Here is a 23,355-nt window from a genome sequence, read left to right on the forward strand (position 1 = left end):
ACGAGGAGGAGGATTTCAGCTGACTTCACCACCAACCCTAAGCTGAGAGGGGACCCTATTTGGTCCTTCTGCATCCCCTTGACTCTTTCAACTTGTCACCGGCCTGCCACAACAGAGGGCAACAGCCTGTCAAGTCAAGCATCAAAGCCAGCATTCTGCCCTCCCAGCAGTACCACTGCCGTGAATGCAAACCAAACAGTGCTTCTATGAGCTGAGAGGCACAGCCACAAACAAGCTCCTTACCCATCACGGACAAGGTATGGGCAACTACCTGCACAGACTGCAGAGAATGGTTCACCTAGTTGGCCTCGGTATGGCAAGCTCCCAAATGGTTGGTGTTTCCCGCATCCCTCTCATTCATTCCCCACCGCTGTGGTGGTGAACTTGCTGGTGCCAGTGCTTTACTCTGCTGCACACGGCACCATCCCCACTGTGTGCTTTCGTTGCCTGCCCTTCAACAGGCCAAGTGCATTGCTTAACCCCACTGATGGTGGGCATGCCTCTGTGGTTTGTTTCGGCTGATGGGACGCAGGTGGACTTGACAGCAGCCTAAACCTCCGCAGGCATGACGCATCTGCACTAGCCCTCTGTCGCTGCTGGGCTCGGCCATGACATGAGCATGCCTTGCCTGGTTTCTGTTCCTTCCACCCCCACTGGGAGCCCTAATACACACACGTGGCACAGATCTGAACACAAATGGGAGCCTGAAGTTTGGCCTGACCCAGCCACTAATCAAACCACACCCAACCTATGGACGAATGAGTGGAAAATAAATGTTTGTGGTTATAAGCAAGAGATACGACATCGTCTTACACAGCAGTATAAGCTACATGACAAAAGCCAATATAACTATTGCAAGAGCAAATACAGTCACATTTGCCTGGCACAGAATACGCCTGCAATGATAAAATACCGGCATTTATTTTAACGAGTCCTAAATCCATTCGTCAAAGACACATAGAGCACCCCCACACATGAGGTGCATTCTAGGTCTACAGGAAGCTGGGTAAAAGGAAAAATACATGAGTAACCACTTTTTGCACACCAAGTTTCCAAATCCTATTAGGGGAGGGGGAAGAATCCGTGCTGACAAAGCCTTGGTGCAGTTCATGTGTTCATTGGCTCCCCTGGTTAACTCACAAAAGGCCAGGATATAATATCTTTGCATTTAAGTGATTTGACCCTCCCCTTTACTAAGGATGAACCCCACCTGTTTCTACAGATGCATATCTGCTTAAAAGCTCATTGGGAAACTAGCAGTTGCATCTTTTAAAGATTTACTTATTTACTTATTTATTTTTATTAGAAAGATTTACAGAGAGAGAAGAGGCAGAGAGGAAGATCTTCCATTTGCTGACTCACTCCCCAAGTGCCTGAACAGCCACAGCCAAGTCGATCCAGAGCCAGGAGACAGAAGCCTCCTCCAGGTCTCCCACGCAGGTGCAGGGTCCCAAGGTTTTGGGCCATCCTTGACTGCTTTCCCAGGCCACAAGCAGGGAGCTGGATGGGAAGCAGGACCACTGGGATTAGAACCGGCGCCCATATGACATCCCAGTGTGTGCAAGGTGAGGACTTTAGTCACTAGGCTACTGCACCAGGCCCAGCAGGTGCTTCTTAAAAGACATTTAGAACTTAAATTAGTCCTAATGAACTCCTTGACCCTTTCAAGTCATCATTTATTCCTTCAACTCCTAATCCCTGAGTACCTGCACCCATTCCAGGCAAGCAACCCCAGGTGTGCCAGAATGTGGCACATACTTCTTCAGCCCAAACCTTGTTGCCCAGGAGCAGCAACTGCTCATAGATAAGCAATTCCAAAGAGCTGACATCTCTAATTAAAAGCAGCAAAAGCCCCACCACTTAACTCATGTCTTGGTATTTGTATTTTGCTTCCAGAGGAATTCTGTCCCGTGTGCACATAGGATGACGCCTCGGTGCTATTCTCCCCTCCAGAGCAACAAGAAACTCAAGTTTCGAGCACGTTTCTTCTCCCATACATTTATGCTCACCAAGTTGTGGGAAGACTCAAGTATTTCATAACTTTGGCCTCAAAGCCCTGTCAAAGAACTTCACCCCCTGGTTTTCCCTTTGTCCCATGATTATTGATACTATTTTAAGAGATTCATCAAGCATCATTTCTCCATCTACAAGCTGTGTTTGTTGGAGGGTGGGAGGGTCAGGTACAGCAACATCACCCTGTCCCAAGGTGCACACAGTAGAGCTGAGTTGGCTTTCTCTTGATTGTAACTGACAAGGCCCATGGAGTAAGCAGAGTCCAGCTCCCTTTTCACACAATACACCAAGCAGCTGACACCCAGAACTTGCAGCACAGAACCCTGGGGCCAGTCAGGCCCAGAGCCAGAATCCAGCCCCTTAGGTCCAGATCTCGCGACCCATAAAACCTCCCCTGGTGCCAGTCACTCTAGATTCCCCTCAAACATCGGTCCTCTTCCCAGGTCCCCAGGGAAGTCACACAAAGCAAAGATCACCTAGGAGGTTCCTTTAGTTTAAGCCACAGCTTTTTCCCTGGAGACTCTGGCATGGTCCTTTCACCAGTAGGAGCTAAAGCTGCCTGTGCCCTTGCTCCCCCTAGGCCCGGCCCACTCACTTCTCCAAGACCAGAATCTCAGAGCTGCCCCAAGGGCTTTCATCTCCACTACAGCAGCCTTCTGCCAGGTTAATAGGGTCAGATGGGGACCAGGAGCAGAGGGAGGGAAGTGAGCAATCACCCAGCCCAAATTGGGAAGCCAAGGCTTCCTCCAGTCCCCCTGCAAGACGCCACTTTTACATCCCCAGGCAGTTGGGAACCTCTCCCCATCCTCTACCAGGGGCTGCAGGGCAGGGGGCCAAGAATGTCCCTTATCCCCTTCTCCCATCCCCCCTCCCGGTCCTCAACCTGGATCAATAACAAGCTACAAAGCCAGCCAGGCCTCTACCTGGAAGTCTAAAGCAAAAAGGATATCATTAAAGTTACAGGGTAAGGATTACTCACTCCACAGCTCCCCATGGAGGAGCCCGCAGGGACGCTTAATGTAAACACTTCCCAAGAATGCTTTAAAACAGAGGGAGGGTTTTATTAAACGACTTAATTGAGGCCCACTTCTCATTGTGGGAAGCTTTTAAACCCAGGAATGAAAGGAGCCCGGTGGGTGTTTTTCCAGACACTTGTTTTGAAAACCTGCCCCACCAGTGGCCTTCCTCCCAGGAAGCCTGGCTCAGGGGCCCCGTGTGTGCTCCTGCAGCTGAGGAGCTCCATGCCAGATTCATTTCAAGGGCCATTACAAGCTCTCCCTTGGATGGGCGGGGGGGGGGGGGGCAAATTAAATGGGGGAGACAAGGATACAAGCAGAACAGACCCGAGGGATGGAGGAAGCCTGCAGAAAAAAGCAGCAGCAATGCTACACCACCACCACCCCAGTACCTGACCCCTGCACCAGCGGGCCAGGCGCACCATGGAGAAGGTTCTGCAATGAGCCTAGGTGAACCATTCAGACCAGGCTACCCACAGGCACAAAGTAGATTAGGGGTGGGCAGACAGAGGACTAGGAGAATGGAGGGGTCGGATCAGCTTCCCTGACACAAGATTTCGACTGCAATGGTGATGATAGCAGAACCAACACATGATGCAGTCAACATCACCAAACGACACATTGATATTATAATGGATGCTTTAGGTCATGTGTATTCAACCACCACCACAACAAAAACAAAATGCCACAACCCTAGGAAGGTCCTTTTCAGCTCCTAATGCGGGAGCAACCTCCACTGACCTGAGCTGAGCAGCAGCCCAAGAACTAGGAACATCTCTGAACATCTAGGAACATAGGCTGAGCTGAGCCTGTGTGGCCGCTGGGTCCTGCTCAGGGCCTTCCGGGTAGGATCACTGTGCTCACCGTTGGAAGAAAAGCCCAGAACAGCACAGGTCAAGACACTTGCCCAGGGTCACACAACAAAGACCAGAAAAGCCAAAGACTGGATGGAAAAACTTTAGACACAACGCAGGGCAGCCCCCAAGCTCCCAGCCCCACCTCTGCCCTTCTCGTCCAGAGCTGCGTGAAACGATTTTGGGGCTTACTCACCACTGCTCCCCCAACACAGATGAGACCAAGACAGACCTTCCATCACTGGTTCACTCCTCAAATACCAGCAACAGCCGAGGCTAGGCAAGGCCAAAGCGTGCACCTTAAAAGTCCAGCTGGGTCATGCACGTGACGGGGCTGGAACCCAAGCTCATGGGCCACCCTCTGCTGCCTTGCCAGGTGCATTAGCAGAGAGCACTAGCGAGCCGGATTAGCAATGGAGCGGCCAGGATTCCAGCCTCAAACCGCACTTCAATATAGGATGCCAGCTTGGTGAGCGGCAGGTTAACCGATACACAATCAAGTAGGCTCCCTAATCGCTGTTTAGTGGACTTGATGAGTGATCACCTGTGAAAAACCCCTTCCAAAGGTACACCTTAGGAACCACAAGCAGCTCCTGCACGTGCGGTCGGCTGGGATTTCCCATGTGCAGTTATTTCCCTTACCAGCTATTTTTATCGGAAGCAGAAAAGCTCCTGGAGGTCTGAGGTCCACAGCCAGTCCCAGGCCCAGCTCCCTAGGTGCCGTCCACGGCTGGGAGGAACTCCATTTAGGAGTTTCAGGGCTTCAACATGGTTATTTACATGTAAATAGGCAAGCAATTACAGGTGAGGATAAGGAGCATTAACAAGGAGTGAACTGGCTCTTAGTAAACTAGCTGCAGGGACACCTGTGAGGCAACCCAAGGCATCTAGCAAGGTGAATTCCCCTTCCTTCCACCCAGCGCTAGAATGGAGGTCACAGGTGAAAGTCTCCAGAGCCTGCCCCAGGTCCCCCTTAGGGACAGCAGGCAGGGTCCCTATTTGAAAACCAAGATCCTAGCTCAGGGTTGTAGGAGGTGAAGCTACACCTCCTCAACTGCCAGGAAACCAACCAAACCGGGCCAGGAACTCCCAGGCCCATATACCTGGGATGAGCAAGTAGGGCTTCCAAGCCAAGTAGGTCAGCCCTGGGGAGCTCTGAGGCCACAGTGCCAAGAAGGGGTGGGTTATATGGGTTCCATGGCAGTGGGTTCTGCCAACCACAAACGAAACCTGTACAACTCTTATTTCTTGACATTATTCCACACCAACTCAGAATAACAACTGCTAACAGAGTATGTCCATTGCCCGCGGAGGTGACCTCCAGTTCACGGAAGCACAGGCAGAGGTGACTTGCAAAGACTCAGTACTGGAAGGCCTGAGGTATCTGAAGCCACGCAGCCTCGGAGAGCAAGCAAGCAAAACAATCCATGGCCATGAAAAGTCTTTTTTGCTCCCTTTCAGTTTTTGTGTTGTTTGAAACAGAATGACAGAGTGCAAGGGACAAAGAGAAAGGAACCCTCCATCGACTGGTTCACTCTAAGTAACCACAAGTCAAGAACTTGGATGGCAGAGGCCCACGTGGTTGGACTGGCATCGGATGTTTTCCCAGGCAGCAGAGCAGCCAAAGGGTCAAATCGGCCCTCCCAAATGGGATACTGGTTTTGCAAGCAGCAGCTTAACCAGCTGCACCCCCAGCACCAGCCCCAAAGTAGCATCCTTGAATCCAGAATTCTCTCAGTACTTGTGTGAAGCACTCCCCACACACTCTCAGCCTCCTCCACCCTGGTCTGTTCTGTTCTGAAATCAATGTGGTTACTCAGGACCTGTGAGACCAGGTTTCAAAAGACTATCTTCTGTTCTTCCTGCCACAAGGTTTTATTGAACATCCGTTTTCTGTTGAACATGGGCATACAAGGTCAATAAACAAAGCCATCCCCTTTGGAGTTTCCTCTTCAGGCTTGTGGGAACTCAAGACATAGGCAGAAGGCACTGACAGTGTTCTTCCTATTAAGATAAAGGCATTACAAGCAGTCCATATTGGAGAAATGAGTGAGTGGGTTCCATATGCGAATGAATAAGGAGTCAGCCCAGTAGAGAAGAACAACTGAGAACTAGACAAACAGAACTTACACCATGGAGCCCAACACTGGGCAGGTGGCACAGCTTTGGCAAGTTGCCTAATTTCCCAGGAACTTGTTTCCCTCACCTGTAAAGTGGATTTTTGATCATACCTATGCTCTTGTAGAATTGTTACAAGAAAAGCTCTAAGGGACAATTCCTCTAACTGTGATGCCAGCATCCTTTGTGGGCACTGGTCCGTGTCCTGGCTGCTCCACTTCTAAGCCAGCTGCCTGCTTATGGTCTGGAAAAGCAGCAGAGGATGGCCCAAGTCCTTGGGCTCCTGCACCCATGTAGGATATCCGGAAGAAGCTCCTGGCTCCTGACTTCAGATCATCTCAGTCTGGTCACTGACAGCATTTACACAGTAAACCAGCAGATGAAAGAGCCCTGCTTTTCTGTCTTTCCTTCTCTTTGTAAATCTGCCTTTTAAATAAAAAGAAAGAAATGAAAGAAAAAAAAAAGAAAAGAAAAACAGAAAGCTCTGAGGCCAGGGCTGCAGGGGAAGGTGACAGAAGCACTACAGGCAGGTCTCCCGGGAAGAGTCAGCCAACCCTCCCTCCAACCTTCCTCTTTCAGGACCCCACCCAGCTGCCTCACACAGAGAGCACAGGTTGTCAGGTGGTCATACCTTGAGCATCCCAGGGCTGGACAATCCACCATCCAGTGGATCTAACCTTGCACTTTCTTCCTCCTTTGCCCTCACCCTACCTTCCCCCTCTACTCCATCTACCCATTCCCCAAGTTCCTCTTACCCTGGAGTATGCAGGGCTGTACCACAGCTGGAACAAAAAGATTTATTAGGCCCCAAACCCAGGAGTGCATCTGAAACTCCCAAGTAAAAGAAACCTTCGATTTGGCCAACTCTATCTGGTGGTCCTTAAGCAAATTGCTCCCTCCTCCTTATCTCTGGTTCCGTTTTTTTCTCTATCAGTGCCCCTCTGCCGCCTAAGGCTTTCACAGCTAGCACCACTCACGGCAACTTTCCAGGTTTTTGATTCTTGATTAGGGACATCAGATTTTCGGCTGCAGTTGGGGGCTATGATGCTAAATCTCTCCTGTTAAGAGAGCAAGACATCACAAGCAAAGGTAGTAGAGAATCAAGCCTATCATTTTCAGAGCCATCAATATAGCTACAATGAAATTCAAAAACATGCATTATTTCACAGGATATTCCAAAACATTTGTGAGAAATGGAATTAGAAGATGGGTTTATTTGGGGGCCTGGCACTGTAGCCTAGCGGCTAAAGTCTTCCCATTGCACGCACCTGGATCCCATATGGATGCAGATTCTAATCCTGGTGGCCCCACTTCCCATCCAGGTCCCTGCTTGTGGACTGGGAAAGCAGTCGAGGACGGCCCGAAACACTGGGACCCTGCACCCACATGGGAAACCCAGAAGCAGCTCTGGGCTCCTGACTTTGGATCAGTGCAGCTCCAGCTGTTGTGGTCACTTGGGGAGTGAATCATTGGACGGAAGATCTTTTCTCTGTCTCTGCTCCTTGTAATCTGACTTTCCAATGAAAGTAAATAAGTCTTTAAAAGGAGGGGGGGAGGGTTTATTTTGGGTCTCAGGATTTCATTTTATTTTGCACCAAAGTAAAAAATCATGAGCATCTTGCTTGAGTCCTCTAGGGAAAAAAAAAAAAAAAAAAAAAAAGAGGGTAAGATTATTACTATTGGGCCTGGCATGGTAGCCTAGTAGCTACAGTCCTTGCCTTGCATGCACCAGGATCCCATAAGGACACTGGTTCATGCCCCAGATACTCCACTTCCCATCCAGCTCCCTGCTTGTGGCCTGGGAAAGCAGTCGAGAATGGCCCAAAGCTTTGGGACCCTGCACCCGTGTGGGAGACCCGGAAGAGGTTCCTGGTTCCCGGTTTTGGATCAGCTCAGCACCAGCCATTGTGGTCACTTGGGGAGTGAATCATCAGACAGAAGCTCTTCTTCTCTGCCTCTCCTCCTCTCTCTACATCTGACTTTGTAATAAAAAAAATAAATAAATCTTTAAAAAAAAGACACCTACATCCCTATCAGCGCACCTGGGTTCAATGCTCAGTTCCAACTCCTGACTCTGCTTCTGGCTGATGCAGACCTGAGAGACAACAGGTGAAGCCCATTGGGTTCCTGCCACCTGCTAGATCATGGCTGGGTCCTCAGCTCCCATGTTAAGCCCCCGCCCAGCTGTCTCGGGTCACTGAGGAGTCAACCATGCCAGCATTCTGCCTTGTAACTGGAAATTGTTTTACTTATTTCATTTGAAAAGCAGAGTGACAAAAAAGAGGGTTGGGAGGAAAAAAAAAACTTTCCATCAGCTATGTCACTCTGCATGTGCCCACAAGAGCCAGGGCCAAGTCAGAACAAAACTGGGAGCCAGGAGCCCCACCTGGATCTCACACAAGGGTAGCAGGAACTCTAGTACTTGGGCCATCATCTGCTGCATTCCAGGCACATCAGCAGGAAGCTGAATCAAAAGCAGAAGGCAACTCAATCAGACGTATTTCAATATGGAATGCAGGCTTTTCAGATGGCAGCCTAACCCATTGCACCACGACACCTATCCCTAATAAGTAAAATTCTTTTAATGATCAAAGACTTGAGGTTGGCACCATGACGTAGAAGACTAAGCCTCTACCTACATCTCAAGCATCCCATATTGACACTGCTTTGAGCCCTGGCTGCTCCACTTCTGATCCAGCTCCTTGCTAATATGCCTGGGAAAGCAATGAAGGATGGTTCATTTCCATGGGCCCCTGCACCCACGTGGGAAACTCAGAAGCAGCTCCTGGTTTTGGACCAGCCCAACTCCAGCTGTTGTGGCCATTTAGGGAGTAAACTAGTACATAGAATACCCTTCTGTCTCTCCTTTCTCTCTGTAACTCTACCTTTCCAATAAAACTAAATTAATCTTATATAAGAGACAGAGAAGATAGAGAGACCTGAACTACTGCATACTTTACTCAGGCCAGCAGAAAATCCCTGCGATTGGACAGCAGGGAACAAACCCTGCCCTGTAAACAAAAAGGCTGCCAGCCAGACTGCCTACTCAGCAAGTGCCTCACACTCTAATCCTAACCACCTCTATGACAACCCTCCACTCTGTCCCCTAGGAACGCTCCTGTGAGGTGCAGCACAATCAGCATGCACTCACTATCCCATCCTAACCCTGTCTTCACTAATGTAAGCTCCATTGCACTGGGCATTTTAAGATCTCTGGGTAATTATGAAACCACATTTTGTCTTGGTGGCAAGCACCACACAGATAGGACTTGGACAGGCACAGCTCTGACTCCATCTACAGAGTCCAACAGCCAATCACCTCAGGCACACCTGGAGGATTGCAGAACAAGAATAAATGGATTTTAAACTTTGGATTTGGGACCCATCCCAAGCCTTTTGGAACAACCTAAACTACCCTCTCTTTTAAAATATCTAGTGAAGTAGGAGTCCACAGAAGCTTCCTGGGGGTCCTGTGGGGCCACGGTCTTTAGGCTAACGTCACCCCTCCTCTAGCAGAGGAAGACAGTAAAGCTTCCTCTAGGAAACGGTGATGTCATAAACAGAACACACTAAAATGCAATGTCTTCATCCACTCTGCGTAAGAGCAACAGGAATTTGCAAAAATCAGAATTTTGTATTTTAACTACCACCCACACCTCTCAAACCTCCCTGATGCCATCTTGCCAGCACTGGGAACCCCAACAGCATTCAGTTAGCTCATCTGCAAAACAAGGCCACAGCCACCTGTGTCCCAGGAATGTGAGTGAGCACAGTCAGGGCAGCATTAACTTTTCTGCCTGGTACTCACAAGGCAGTCCATAAGCCAACAGGCAGTGTTCTTCTAACCCTCGGGTGATTAGCCTCACAGGTCAACTATTTGGAAACCACCTCCCCATGGAAAAGCAACACAAAGTCTAGTTTTCAGTCTGTCCAAGGAAATCCAGGTTCAAGTGACCCCAGCATGAAGGACACATGGTCACCCGCTTCCCAGAGTCATAGACATGAACCAAACCACTTGTTCTAAAGACGGTGACTGACAGCTGCTACCCTAACACATTGCTTACCACTCCTTCTGTTGCACAGGTTCTGGCTGCCAATCAACTTAGCCTGCAGTTCCAATACCCAAACGAACCTATCCACTTTCCCCACGAGCTTCCCAATCCAGGCTCAACCTCCGTTCTCCAGATTTCATTAGCAAAAAGCATCCACCAGAATCAAGCCTTCTCTTTCTCTCTCGTATACAAAGCAACTGTTTTTCTTCTTCTTTTTTTTTTTTAATATTTATTTATTTCTATTGGAAAGGCAGATTTACAGGGGGAAGGAGAGACAGAGAGGAAGCACTTCCGTCTGCTGGTTCACTCCCCAAGTGGCCACAAAGGCCAGAGCGCAGCTCAAGTCAGGAGCTCTCCCCCAGTCTCCCATGCAGGTACAGGGTCTCAAGGACTTGGGCCATCCTTTACTGCTTTCCCAAACCATAGGCAGGGAGCTGGATGGGAAGTGGAGCAGCCGGGACACAACCAGTGCCCATGTGGGATACTGGCACTTGCAGGCTGAGGATTAGCAGTTGAATCATCGCACTGGCCCCCAGGCCTTCTCTCTCTTCACTCTCCACCATCTCCCTCTGCATGACTGCTCTCTCTCCTCCAGGTAGAAAAGCATCCAAAATCCATCATTTCAGATCCGCTGTATCGGGCAAGCATTTACCCTAACAGTTAAGATGCCCCTTGGGATGCCAGCATCCCAAACAGAATGCCTGGGATGCAATCCGTGGTCTAGGGTCCTATCTCCAGCCTCTGCTGGTGCAGACCCTGGGGCGCAGTGGTGAGGGCTCAAGTAGCAGCAAATGGGAGCTTGTACTCCTACACATATTTTTTGGTCCCCTTGCCTTCTTCTTAAGTAACTAAATAAATCAATGGAAAAACCTTTTAAAAATATCAAGGCTACTCCATTTCCAACCAAGTTCTTGATAAGGCCCCTGGGAAGGCAGCAAATGATGTCCCAGGTCCCTGCCTCATTTGGGAAACACACATAGAACTCCTGATTTCCACTTGGCCTGGCCATTAGGGCCATATGGGAAGTGAACCAGAAGATGGAAAATCAATTAATCTCTGTCTAACTCTTTCAAATAAACAAATTCTTTTTTAAAAAAGCATTAGGTGTTGGGACCTAATAAACTAAACTCTAATTAAACCCTACTAAAGTGTTTCTTATGTCTGCTATGCCAAGCAATTGAGCAGGACCTACCCAGGAATGACAAGCCCCTTTGGGACCCTCAGGTTTCTGTGCTCATCACGATTATCAATGCCCCTGGCTTAGTGCCCATGGTTCACATCCATGGGGAATACAGTTTTTCCCAATTAGCAGGAGCTTCTTAAGTATTTGTTTTATCAGTGAGTTAAGAAATGAAAGAACAGAGGTGGGTATTTGGTACCACAACTGTTAAAATGCCACCCACAACCCAAAACAGAGTACCTTCATTTGAATCCCAGCTCGGCTTTGGATCCAGCTTCTTGCTAATGTGCACCATTGGAGGTGGCTCCACTCACATGGGAGACCTGCATGGAGTTCCTCGCTCCTAGCATCGGCCTGGCCTTAACCCAGTGCCAGCTGTTGCAGGCATTAGAGGAGGGAGCCAGGGGACAGGATCTCTGTTGGTATGTTGGTCCGTTTGTCTCTTTCTCAATAAGATAATAAATAGTTTCAATAAATGAAACAACAAACCCTGGTGGTGAATTTAGGATGAAACTTTCCCCCAAAGCTGTTGGTTTGGGGGATCATCGAGGGCATAGGAAGAAATCAGATGAAAGGATATGGCCTGGAACGTGGAAAACTCTCACATGTCCCCTGCATGAAAGTCACTACATGAAATGGAAAGGGAAAGAACACAGCGTCCTGCTCCCATCAAATCCCCTCGCTCTTTTTTCCCCTCTCCATTTTCAAGGTTTTGATGTCAGAACTTGTTTCTTCTTAACAGCAACGTCACGGGTCACTCGGGGAACATTACCCAATTGTCAATTCCCCTTGAACTTTGCTTTCTCCTCTGATGCCAACCTCCTGGCCATGTCAATGCCCTTTAGCACTAGAATCAGAGGAGGAAAAGAAAGGAAAAGGACCAAATCAGCTGGAATTTTTTAAAGGTCAATGATACTTCTTAGATAAATGAATTTCAGAGGGAGAAGAAAAAACTAAGGCCATTGGATTTCTTTAGCTGCCCTTCACCTACCAGCCCACATTAACTTAAAGAAAAATGAAGCTGACAGGATATTCTGTTCTTTCTTTTCATGTTTGTTTATGTTCCTATGCTTGAAAGAGAGAGAAATCTCCCATCTTCTCATTTACTTTCCCAAATGGCCTGCAACAATCCAGGCAGAACCAGGCCAAATCCAGGAGCCCAGAACTCCATTCGGGTCTTCCACACAGCTATCAGGGATCCAAGACCTTAAGCCATCATCTTCTACTCCCCCCTCCCTACTGGGAGCATTAGCAAGAAGCTAGACTTGAGACAGAACAGCCAGGATTGGGTACCCAGATATAGGATGCCTGAATCCCAAAGTTGTGCCTTAACCCACTTGCCACAACAGATGGCTCCTGGGACAGTGTGTTCTTAACACAAATCAAAGGTCTCTTTGGACCTCTGGATCTCTCACTACATTTTTCATCTCTGTCTTTCTTCTGATCAATGTGTTAAAACTCCTGCCCCGAAGTGAAAACCATTTCAACGCACCTGTTCAGGTCCACATTCACATACACCTGCCTTTGGGAGAAACAGAATGTAGTCCTATGTGATGGTGCAACTACCGTTGTCCAGGTGCAAATTTCCCAACAGCACCATCAAAGTAACATTCTCTCCCTAAATTGTGACAAAATTTGCAAGTTAATACATGTAATGACATAGTTTCATTTTGCTGGCCTGGTGTACTGGGAAGGAAAGGAAAGGAAGAAAAGAAAGGAAGGGAGGGAGGGAACTAGTAAGAGAGGAAAAAGGAAGAAAGAAAATGCGACTGGGGAGAGGGGAGGGAGAGGGGAGGGAGGGAGGGAGGGGAGAGGGGAGGGAGAGGGGAGGGAGGGAGGGGAAAGGAGAGGGGGAGGGAAAGGGGAGGGAGGGGGAGGGAAAGGGGAGGGAAGGGGAGGGGAAAGGGGAAAGGGGAGGGAGGAGGAAGGGGAAGAGGAGGGAGGGGAGGGGGAGGGGGGAGGGGAGGGGGGAGGGGAGGGGGAGGGGAGGGGGGGGAGGGGGAGGGGGAAGGGGAGGAAGGGGGAAGGGAGGAAGAGGAGGGGGAGGGGGAAGGGGAGGAAGGGGGAAGGGAGGAAGAGGAGGGGGAGGGGAGGAAGGGGAGGGAGGGGAAGGGAGGAAGAGGAGGGGGAGGGGAGGAAGGGGAGGGAGGGGAAGGGAGGAGGGAGGGGAGGGGGAGGGGGGAGGGGAGGGGGGAGGGGAGGGGGAGGGGAGGGGGGAAGGGGGAGGGGAGGGGGAGGGGGAAGGGGAGGGAGGGGAGGGGGAGGGGAGGGGGAGGGGAGGGGGAGGGGGAAGGGGAGGAAGGGGGAAGGGAGGAAGAGGAGGGGGAGGGGGAAGGGGAGGAAGGGGGAAGGGAGGAAGAGGAGGGGGAGGGGAGGAAGGGGAGGGAGGGGAAGGGAGGAGGGAGGAGAAAAGACCAAGTGTAGGAAAACACTTTCCACTTGTCTTGTTCCCCAAAGAGCCACCCTGGTACACAACCACGCACTCCCGATAACCTTCAGCCTCCAGCCAGGGCCTAGTCAGTGAGGAGGTGTCCAGAGTGGTCATACATCCAGCAACTGGAAACAATGACAGGAGGGGCAGGGAAAGGAAAGGAAAAGAGAAATATCAACTGGGCAAAAACTACATTTTTTTTCTTTTTCAAGCTGCCTGTGAACTCACGTCAAGGGGACACAAATGTTATTTGAAGCACATCTTCCTGCTGCTCATGAGAGACAGAGTGGGAGCCACTAGGGAAGAAAAAAAGCAAAACCGCCGAGGGGGCAGCCAGCTCGTAAGATCCACGCAGGAACGCAGCACCAATAACACACTGGGGGCACAGCAAGGAATTAAGCAAGACCTCTGGAGGCCTTTGTTAGATTGTGCACAATCAAGTACTCGACATACACATGTGTTTAACTCAGCCTTTCTAGTTCTCCAAAACTTTTCAGATGAGTTAACAGGTGGCCCAAGTATCACTCAGATGGGCCCTTCATCTGAAGACACCAACTCAATTCACATGATTCTACCCGCAAGCAACACTGTGTCATGTCTGCAGGGTTTGACCACACAGTGTAACCCATGATCACACACACACACACACACACTAACCAGATGTCAACCACACAACCTGACCCACGATAGTACGTACACATGCTAAACAAATGTCACCCCCATGACCTGAAAGATCATGTAAGCTTGGCTTCTGGAAGGAAAATGCCCCCACACTGGATAACAGTGTATTTTTTTTCCACCCCTTTTGGGTGGGTGGGTGTCTCCAAGAGCAAGGTGGTTCCTAAAATCTCTAAATATGAAGACCTTTGCAAAGACGACAGGTCACACCGTCACCTGACTTCTCTCTGAATTCTAACCTTGATCCTTGTAAGGACTCCCAGCGGCTTCCATATCTAACACCCTTCGCTCCTAGGCAGAAAGTGCCGAGGTAATGTTGACTGTAAACAGAGAAACCAAGAGAATTTTTAATGCAACAGCATCATTTGTTTCTAAAGTGAAGCAGAGCTGCAGCCTGTGAGCTCTCTTCCTACCCTAAGACCCCCATCTACAGGACCCGTCTGAAAGGCTTCAAAAAGCTGCTTAGGGGAGCCACTTCCAAAAACAAGTTTTAAACTTGGCTCCACCTTGGAACCACAAGCTGGGCTTCGAAAACGCCCCTGCCCACGGCTGAGCCCCTGACCAGCTGCACCCACTAAGGGCCTGGGGGGGCGGGGGGGAGGTAGGAGTCAGGTACCCGCGTTGGGTTTGGAGTTTTTGTTTTGGTTTGTTTTTGTTTTGAACTCTCCAGATTCGCAGCCACGTTTGCCAACTACAGTCTAGGAGGCTTCTGGACGCGTTCGGTGCAGGGGAGGCAGTATCGGAAGCGCATCCCTTCCCTGCAGGTCAAGGGGTCCCAAAGTTTTCCAAACACTGTGACACTAAACTGCCACTACACAACCCAGCACCTGCCCAAGGCCAACCGGAAAACAACTCAGAGAAGTGTCCTGGAAAGCTCGCCGGTGTGCTTTCAGCGGGGCTGAGCCGCTGGGACCCTGCAGCGATGGGCCAGGGCCAGGGCGCGAGCGCACGAAGTCCCCTCTTTCCAAAGCGACCGTCCCGACGCGCACGCCGAGGTGTAAGGGACACCAGGGACCAAATTGCTCCATGTGGGTTGCTCCCAGCTGTCAGTCAAGCCGGAGGATCCAGCCAGGGGAGCGAGGCGAAGCCCTCTTCATGTAAAGGGATCCGTCTCCGGACTCTCAACGTGGATCCCTCTGCCCCGAGAATCGCCACTCCACTGTTCCTCCCGACCCCCTTGCAGGACGCGGCACCAGGAGCCAGAAGCGCACCTTCCAGCCCCAGCTCCCCAGCGCCCCGCACCGAGTGCGGACCCGAGGGTGAGCGCCGCACACCTTGCGGAGCGCGATTCCCTCGCCCTGGACGCGGCTCTGGCTCCCAGCGCACCCCAGTCCCGCTCCGGACCGGGACTCACTCACCGCGCGGCCGCAACCTCCTGTGTCCCGCTCCCGCCGCAGCCAGCAAGAGCTTGGCTGGAGTGAAGGAGCCCAGGCGTCGCCAGGAGGCCGGCCGAGCCTGCGCTCCGCCCCGCCGTGGCCGCCGCCCGCCCTCCCGGGAGGAGGGGCAGAAGCCGGATCGGGGCAACCCCCGGGAGCCACGGTCGCCCCCACCCAGGTCACCTCTGCACAATCTAGGACCCGGGAGCGCTTCCCTCGGTGCCTCGCCTACTCTGCTTCCCCACCCATCCTCACACTCGGCTTTGTCATCACCCTGCCCCACATCGGAATGTCCTCCCACCTCCCAGCCGCCAGCTCCCTGTTTTTGCCTCCTCCCAGCCTGACCTCGCCAAAGCCTCCACCTCCTGGAAGCCTTCCTTACTTCGTGCCTGCCCCACCACACTCCCCGCGGCCCAGTGTTCAGTTCAGATCCTCTTGCTCCCTCTTAGCTGCCTTTTTCTAGCCAGCCAGTCCAGCTCCTTAAGGCATAGTTTTTCCTTTTCCCTCAGCAGAACTACTTACTGTGTCTGGTGGTGAGAGGAACAGGCTTCTGTTGGCCAAATTGGACCTAAAGACAGTAATGCTAAATTTGGGGCTGCCTAAGATACCGCAACTGACAGGGTGCAGGTCATGGGGCTAGTTGGGGGGCCGGGAAAGGACGGGGGGGGGGGTTGCTGCCAGTGAGGAGCCAGAGGTTGGGTCTTTAAAATGAGCAGAACACTAGGTCCCCCTGGGTTGTGAAGATTTCCCAAGGCGGCGGTGTGGGGGTGTCGGGGAGGGGGCAGGGGAGTTTGAATGTGGAGGAGCAGGGTTTGGTACAACAGTTAGGACTCTACCCTTGCACTGGAGTGCCTGAGGTCATGTCCTCACCTGTTTCTGATTTCAGCTCCTTGCTACTGGCGCCCTGAGAGGCTGCAGCTGCTGGCCTCAGTACTTAAGTCCACCCCTGCCACCCAATTGGGAGACCTGGATTAAGTCCCCAAATCCTGGCTTCATCTTGGCCAATCCCCAACTGCTGCTGGCGTTGGGGGAGTGAACTAACACATAGGAGCACTTACCTGCTCTGGCTCTCAAGTAAATTCACTTTCTAAAGATGTAGTTTTTTAGCTGCACAGTTCAGGATGTGAGCTTTTTAAAAAAGATTTATGTATATTTATTGGAAAGTCAGATTTACAGAGGGAAGGAGAGACAGAGAGGAAGATCTTCTGTCTGCTGATACACTCCCTAAGTGGCCGCAATGGCCAGAGCTGAGCCCATGTGAAACCAGGAGCCTCTTCTAGATCTCCCACGCGGGTGCAGGGTCCCAACACCTTGGATCATCCTCCACTGCTTCCCCAGGCCACAAGCAGGGAGCTGGATGGGAAGTGGAGCCACTGGGACACTAACCAGTGCCCATGTGGAGTCCTGGCAAGAGGAAGACCTTAACCACTAGGCTATTGTGCTGGGTCCAGATGTATTTATTTTTATTTGAAAGGCAGATTTACAGAAATAGAGATCTTCCATCCACTGATTCACTCCCCAAACAGCCACAACGACAGGAACTGAGCCAATCTGAAGCCAGGAGCTTCTTCTAGTTGTTCCATGTGGGTGCAGAGGTCCGAGGACTTGAACAACCTCAGTTGCTTTCCCAGACCATAAGCAAAGAATTAGATGGGAAATGGAGCAGCCAGGACATGAACGGGTGCCCGTATGGGGGATGCTGGTGCTGCAAGGCAGAGGATTAGCCTGTTGAGCTGCTATGACAACCCCATAAATTTACACATATATATATATATTTATATACATATATATAAATATAACTTGTATTGAACACGTTTGTTGCATACTGAATGAAAGTTGCAAATAACATGAAAAGACCATAAAAGAGAATCAGGGTGCCTTGACAGGGGAGGGGAATTGGGATGTGAGAATGCAGGGAAGCTTTAGGGAGGAAGTGGGGCTGATTCCTCTGCAGGTCACGGAAAGAGAAGATGGGTGGAGGAGGGTGTGGGAACCGTGTGGAGGGGAAGGGGGCTGACTGAGCCCTGCAGAGGCAGCCTGGAGCATGGGACCCACACTGGCAGCTGGGGTGGGCTAGGTAGTGGGAAAGGGATCAAGCACCAAAGTGAGAGGACTCACCATGATGACCCAGTACTTGATTGCCTCAGGCTGAAGGGAAGGGAAGCAGAGAGCACCCTGCAACCCGAGACCTACAAGCAGTGAGGGAGGGCTGCCACAGGGAGAGTCCAGAGAGAAACTTCCAAAGAGGAGCTCCTAGGGCTTGGTGTGCCAGGGAGCAGAAATGGCAGAGAGAAGGTTGAGGCTTCCAGATCAAGTGGCGTGGAGCAAGAGAAACATGGCCATGCAGAAAGAGGCCATCCGTGATGAAGAGCTGCTGAGGGCTCCGTGCAGTGGGAGGCAGTGATGGAGCTTTCCAGCAGGCAGCTGGGATGAGCATCCAGGTGGCAGGTGAAGGGAGAGTGACAGCTGATCTAGGGACCAGGGGAAGAGAGCACAGGGCTGCCCCTTATGATCAGGAAACCTGGGCCCAGCGCAGTAGCCTAGTAGGTAAAGTCCTCACCTTGCATGTGCCAGAATCCCACATGGGTGCTGGTTGACTTCCCAGATACTCTGCTTCCCATCCAGCTCCCTGCTTGTGGCCTGGGAAAGCAGTCGAGGACGGCCCAAAGCCTTGGGATCCTGCACCCGCGTGGGAGACCCAGAAGAGGTCCTTGGCTCCTGGCTTTGGATCAGCTCAGTCCCAGACGTTGCAGCTACTTGGGGAAAGAACTATCAGATGGATCTTCTTCTCTGTCTCTCCTCTTTGTAGATCTGCCTTTCCAATAAAAATAAACAAATCTTAGGAGGAAAAAAGATCAAGGAATCTGAGGGCATCAGCCAGATTGGAGCAAATTCAAAGAAGCATCAAACCAGCCAGGAGGTCTGATGGATGCTAACGAGGGGACACTTGCCAAAGGCAAGGGCACCGGCAACACCACTCAAGTTGGTACTTAGGGTATGCTGATCCATGACTGGGATGCCTGGGCTCAGGTCCCAGCTCCAACTCCAGACAACTTCCTGCTGACCCACACCCTGGAAAGCAACAGACGAAGGCTCAAGTCCTTGGTCCCCTGACACCCATGTGGGAGACCCAGATGGAGTTTCAGGCTGAACAAATCTTAGTTGTTGTGGTTATTTGGGAAGTGACCTGGGGATTGGGAAGAGACCTGGGGTCTCTCTCTCTCTCTCTCTCTCTCTCTCTCTCTCTCTCTCTCTCCTCACCCCCATTCCCAACCCTAATCAAATAAATGAATAATTTTACAAGCAGGTGGCAGGGCCAAATCTAACTATCATCCTTGGCATTGAGACCTCCCATAGTCTGGAGAAGGGATGCACTCGGGAAATTTGTTCACTGTGGAAAACCATTTAATCAGTAATTGTGCCCCACCTTGTTTCCAGACTGACCTTCCAGGCTTAGCACAGTAGCCTAGTGGCTAAAGTCCTCGTCTTGCATGCCCAGGATCCCATATGGGCACCATTCATGTCCTGGCTGCTCCACTTTCCTTCCAGCTCCCTGCTTGTAGTCTGGTAAAGTAGCAGAGGACAGCCCAAAGCCTTGGGACCCTGCACCCATGTAGGTGACCTGGAAGAAGCTCCTGGCTCCTGGTTTCAGATGGTTCAGCTCTAGCCATTGCAGCCACTTGAGAAGTGAACCAGGGATAAAAGATCTTGCTCTTTGTCTCTCCTTCTGTCTCTGTATGTCAGCTTTCCAATAAAAATGAATAAATCTTTAAAAAATAAGAGACAGAGAGAGCTTTCATCTGCTTACTCACTCTCTAAATGGCCAAAAGATCAGAACTGGGCTGGGCTGAAGCCAGGAGCCAAGAGCTTCTCCTAGGTCGGCCACATGGATTCAGAGGCCTAAGAACTTGGGCCATTCTCGACTGCTTTCCCAGGAGCTAGAAGTGAAATAGAGCAGTCAGGAACAAACTGGCATGCATATGGGGATCCCGGCACATGCAAGGGGACGACTTTAGCCACTAGGATACCATGCTGGGCCCCGAGGCAATATAACTTTTGGGCGAGCATCCACCTTTAAACGTCACTTTTAGACTGTCCACACTTCCCACATGAAGTTAAGAATCTGTCTTCTGGGCTGGCTTTGTGATGTAGTACTTTCGGCCACCACCTGCAATACCAGATACTACATGGGCACCAGTTCGAGCCCTGTTTACTCCAGTTCTGATCCAGCTCCCTGCTAATGCACCTGAAAAAGCAGTGGAAAGTGGTGCATGTTCTTGGGTCCCTGCACCTACATGGGAGACCCAGATGAAGCTCTTGGCTCCTACTTTTGACCTAACCCATCCCCAGCTGTTGCAGTCATTTGGGGAGTGAACACACAAATGAAAGACCTTTCTACATCTCTTTCTCTTTCTCTCCTGTAACTCTGCCCTTCAAACAATCTTTTTTAAGATTTATTTCTTTTTATTGGAAAGTCATATTTTACAGAGAAGAAGAGAGACAAAGATTCTCTGTCCGTTGATTTACTCCCCAAGTAGCTGCAATGGCCAGGGCTGGGCTGATCCAAAGCCAGGAGGCAAGAGCCTCTTTGAGGTCTCCCACGCAGGTGCAGAGTCCAAAGGCTTTGGCCCTTCCTCTACTTCTTTTCCAGGCCCAAACCAGGGAGCTGGATGGGAAAAAGAGCCACTGGGACACGAACTGGCACCCATATGGAACCCCAGAGCATACGAAGGGAGGATTTTAGCCACCAGGTTACCACAGTGAGCCCCCAAAATATTTTTTTTACAAAAGAATCTGCAAGTATTTACTTCTCAAAATGTTTTAGCAAATGCTAGAGACTCAGTCATAGGCTAGGTAAGTTTCTGCTTAGTGTTCTACAGACCTTTGTGCAAATGAACTTGCTAGGTCTTCTATCCACTAACAAGAAAAAAAATCAGACCCTTGGTGCACGTAGACAGACCTGCACAATCTGGCTCATGGAGGGGCTCATTGTCCCATGGCCAAACCACAGAATCGTTCATTCTAATACTGGCTTGTCCATTAGTCTTGGGCTGACCTAGGTAGCCTGGGTTCCAGGGACCCTAAGGAGGGGAATATTCGTGCACCCTCTAGAATGCACCTCTAGAATAAGAATAGGAATAAGTCAGTGTTTACAGGCTCTGAGTCAGCTTTGGGAAAACAACTGCATTTGTGCACAGTATGGAGGAAGGTAATGACACAGATGTGCCCCTGACATGTTCATTCTCTGGGGGAATTGGAAGATGGGAAACTATCACTTGGTTTTGCACGTGCTCTAGAGATAAGACACTCCTGTTGGAGAGGCCATCATGTTCAGGACCAGTCAGTGTTCTCAGTAGGAAGCCATTTCAAGGATTGAGTCTGAGCCCAGGTTCTCCTCCAGGATGTTTCCCACAGGTGTTTCAAGATGTGCAACAAATGAGAAATCAAGAGGAAATACTTGCAACACTAGAGGAATCCAGCACATCCCAAAGCACTTTCTGTACATCTTCTGGCCTGGCTAAGCCCAAGTAATGTTGACTTTCCAGCAGCTTGGACTGTCTGTCTTGGAGTTATCAGAGCTAGAGGAGGAATGTGAAGGCTCAGCCAACTGTTGGGAGGTAGAATGAATTCAGAATCCAGGCCAGTTTGCAATCATTGCCTCCTCTAGCATCCCAAACTGCCAACTGAGAATAATTCAGTCAAGGCACATTGTGTTAAGTGGTATCCCAAATGTGTTCCTGGCCACACAGAGTCAAGTGCATGATATAAAACACACACACACACACACACACACACACACCCCACCCTTTCATTGGCCAAAGTCAGGACAACTCAAATTCCAAAGATTTAAAAACAAAACTTCCAATAAATAAATAAAATAAAAACAAAACTTTCAAATATTGGTTAGCTGCATGGTGGCATCCCACATCAGAGTACCAGTTTGAGTCCTAGTTCCTCTGTTACCAATCATGCTTCCTGTTAATATGCCTGAGCAGGCAGCAGGTGGTTACCGGGGTACTTGAGGGTCCCTGCCACCCACGTGGGAAACCCGGATGTGGTCTTGGCTCTAAGCTTCACCTTGACACAGTCTTGACTGTTGGTGGCCATTTGGAGAAGGGAACTAGTGCATGTAAAATCTCTGTCTCTCCCCATCCCTCTTTCTATTCTCTCCTTCTTTACTTCCCTGTCACTCTGCCATTCAAATACATTTTAAAACTTATATGTTTATTGCTAAGATTTATTTATTTTCATTTGAAGAGCAGATTTACAAAGAGAAGGAGAAAAAAAATCTTCCATCTGCCAGCTCATTCCCCAAATGGCTACAATGGCCAGAGCTGAGCTTATCCAAAGTAAGAGCTTCTTCCAGGTCTCCCATGTAGGTATAGGGCCCCAAAACTTAGACCATCCTTTACTGCTTTCCAACGCCATAAGTAGGGAGCTAAATTGAAAGTGGAGCAACCAGAATATGAACCAGCACCCATATGGGATGCAGGCATTCCAGGATAGAGGATAAGTCTTTTGAGCCACAATGCCAGATCACAAAATCTAAATTTTTGAAAAGTTTTACTCTGGGCCTGGTGTCATAGCCTAGTGGTTAAGTTCTCACCTTGTATGTGTCAGGATCCTATATGGGCACTGGTTTGTGTCCCAGCAGCCCCACTTCCCATCCAGCTCCCTACTTGTGGTCTAGGAAGGCAGTTGAAGATGGCCCAAAGCCTTGGGACCCTGCACCTACATGGGAGACCTGGAGCTCCTGGCTCCCGGTTCCAGATAGGCTCAGCTCCAACTGTTGTGGCCACTTGGGGAGTGATATTTCTCACTGTCTCTCCTTCTCTCTGTATATCTGCCTTTCTGATAAAAATAAATCTTTAGATTTATTTTAATAAATAAACCTTAAGATTTATTTTATTTTATTTTATTGCAAAGTTAGCTATACAGAAAGGAGGAGAAACAGAGAGGAAGATCTTTCGTCCGATGATTCACTCCCCAAGTGAGCGCAATGGCCAGTGCTGAGCCGATCCGAAGCCAGGAGCCAGGAACTTCCTCCAGGTCTCCCACATGGGTGCAGGGCCCCAAAGCTTTGGGCAGTCCTCAACTGCTTTCCCAGGCCACAAGCAGGGAGCTGGATGGGAAGTGGAGCTGCCAGGATTAGAACCGGTGCCCATATGGGATCCCGGGGCGTTCAAGGCGAGGACTTCAACTACTAGGTCACCGCACCAGGCCCCAATAAATCTTTTTTAAAAAAGAATCTGAAATTATAAAAACAAAAAACATTGTTTTGATGAAAGACCGCTGGAGATGGATTGATATAATGTTTGTACAGTCTAAATGTGCGATGTGCGCTGAATTATACATTTGATAATAGTTGAAATGGTAAATTTAATATTTTACATATCTTACTACAATTTTAAAGAATGAGTAAAGCACTGTGGGCTCAATTTAAGGAGAAAAATAAAAGCCATTGTATTTCTAGATTTGATTGTATATACTTGTGTACATCTACAATATATACACAAAAAAGAGCAGATGATTTATATTTAATTAAAAAACAGAATATTCTGGCTGCTTCCTGCTGATGAAAACGTAAAATATGAGCTTCAGTGCATCTAATGAAAGCATCTAGTAATCACAGAAAA

General features: G+C 49.9%; 2 protein-coding genes across 2 annotated transcripts in view; one reads left to right on the forward strand and one right to left on the reverse strand.

The window, feature by feature from the left end:
- Positions 1–15,850, reverse strand: part of CGNL1 (cingulin like 1) — a 155,764-nt gene extending 139,914 nt beyond the window's left edge. The window contains exon 1 of the mRNA XM_058665791.1: positions 15,701–15,850. The gene's annotated coding sequence lies outside the window, so the exon portion shown is untranslated. The remainder of the gene's footprint in view (positions 1–15,700) is intronic.
- On the forward strand, positions 15,265–16,062 carry LOC105942012 (basic salivary proline-rich protein 2-like). Its single transcript, XM_012927875.2, has one exon. The coding sequence runs from the start codon at positions 15,265–15,267 to the stop codon at positions 16,060–16,062; it is 798 nt and encodes a 265-aa protein (XP_012783329.2).
- Positions 16,063–23,355: the final 7,293 nt, after the last annotated feature.

Source organism: Ochotona princeps, chromosome 6, assembly GCF_030435755.1.
Source record: "Ochotona princeps isolate mOchPri1 chromosome 6, mOchPri1.hap1, whole genome shotgun sequence".
Lineage (NCBI taxonomy): Eukaryota > Metazoa > Chordata > Mammalia > Lagomorpha > Ochotonidae > Ochotona > Ochotona princeps.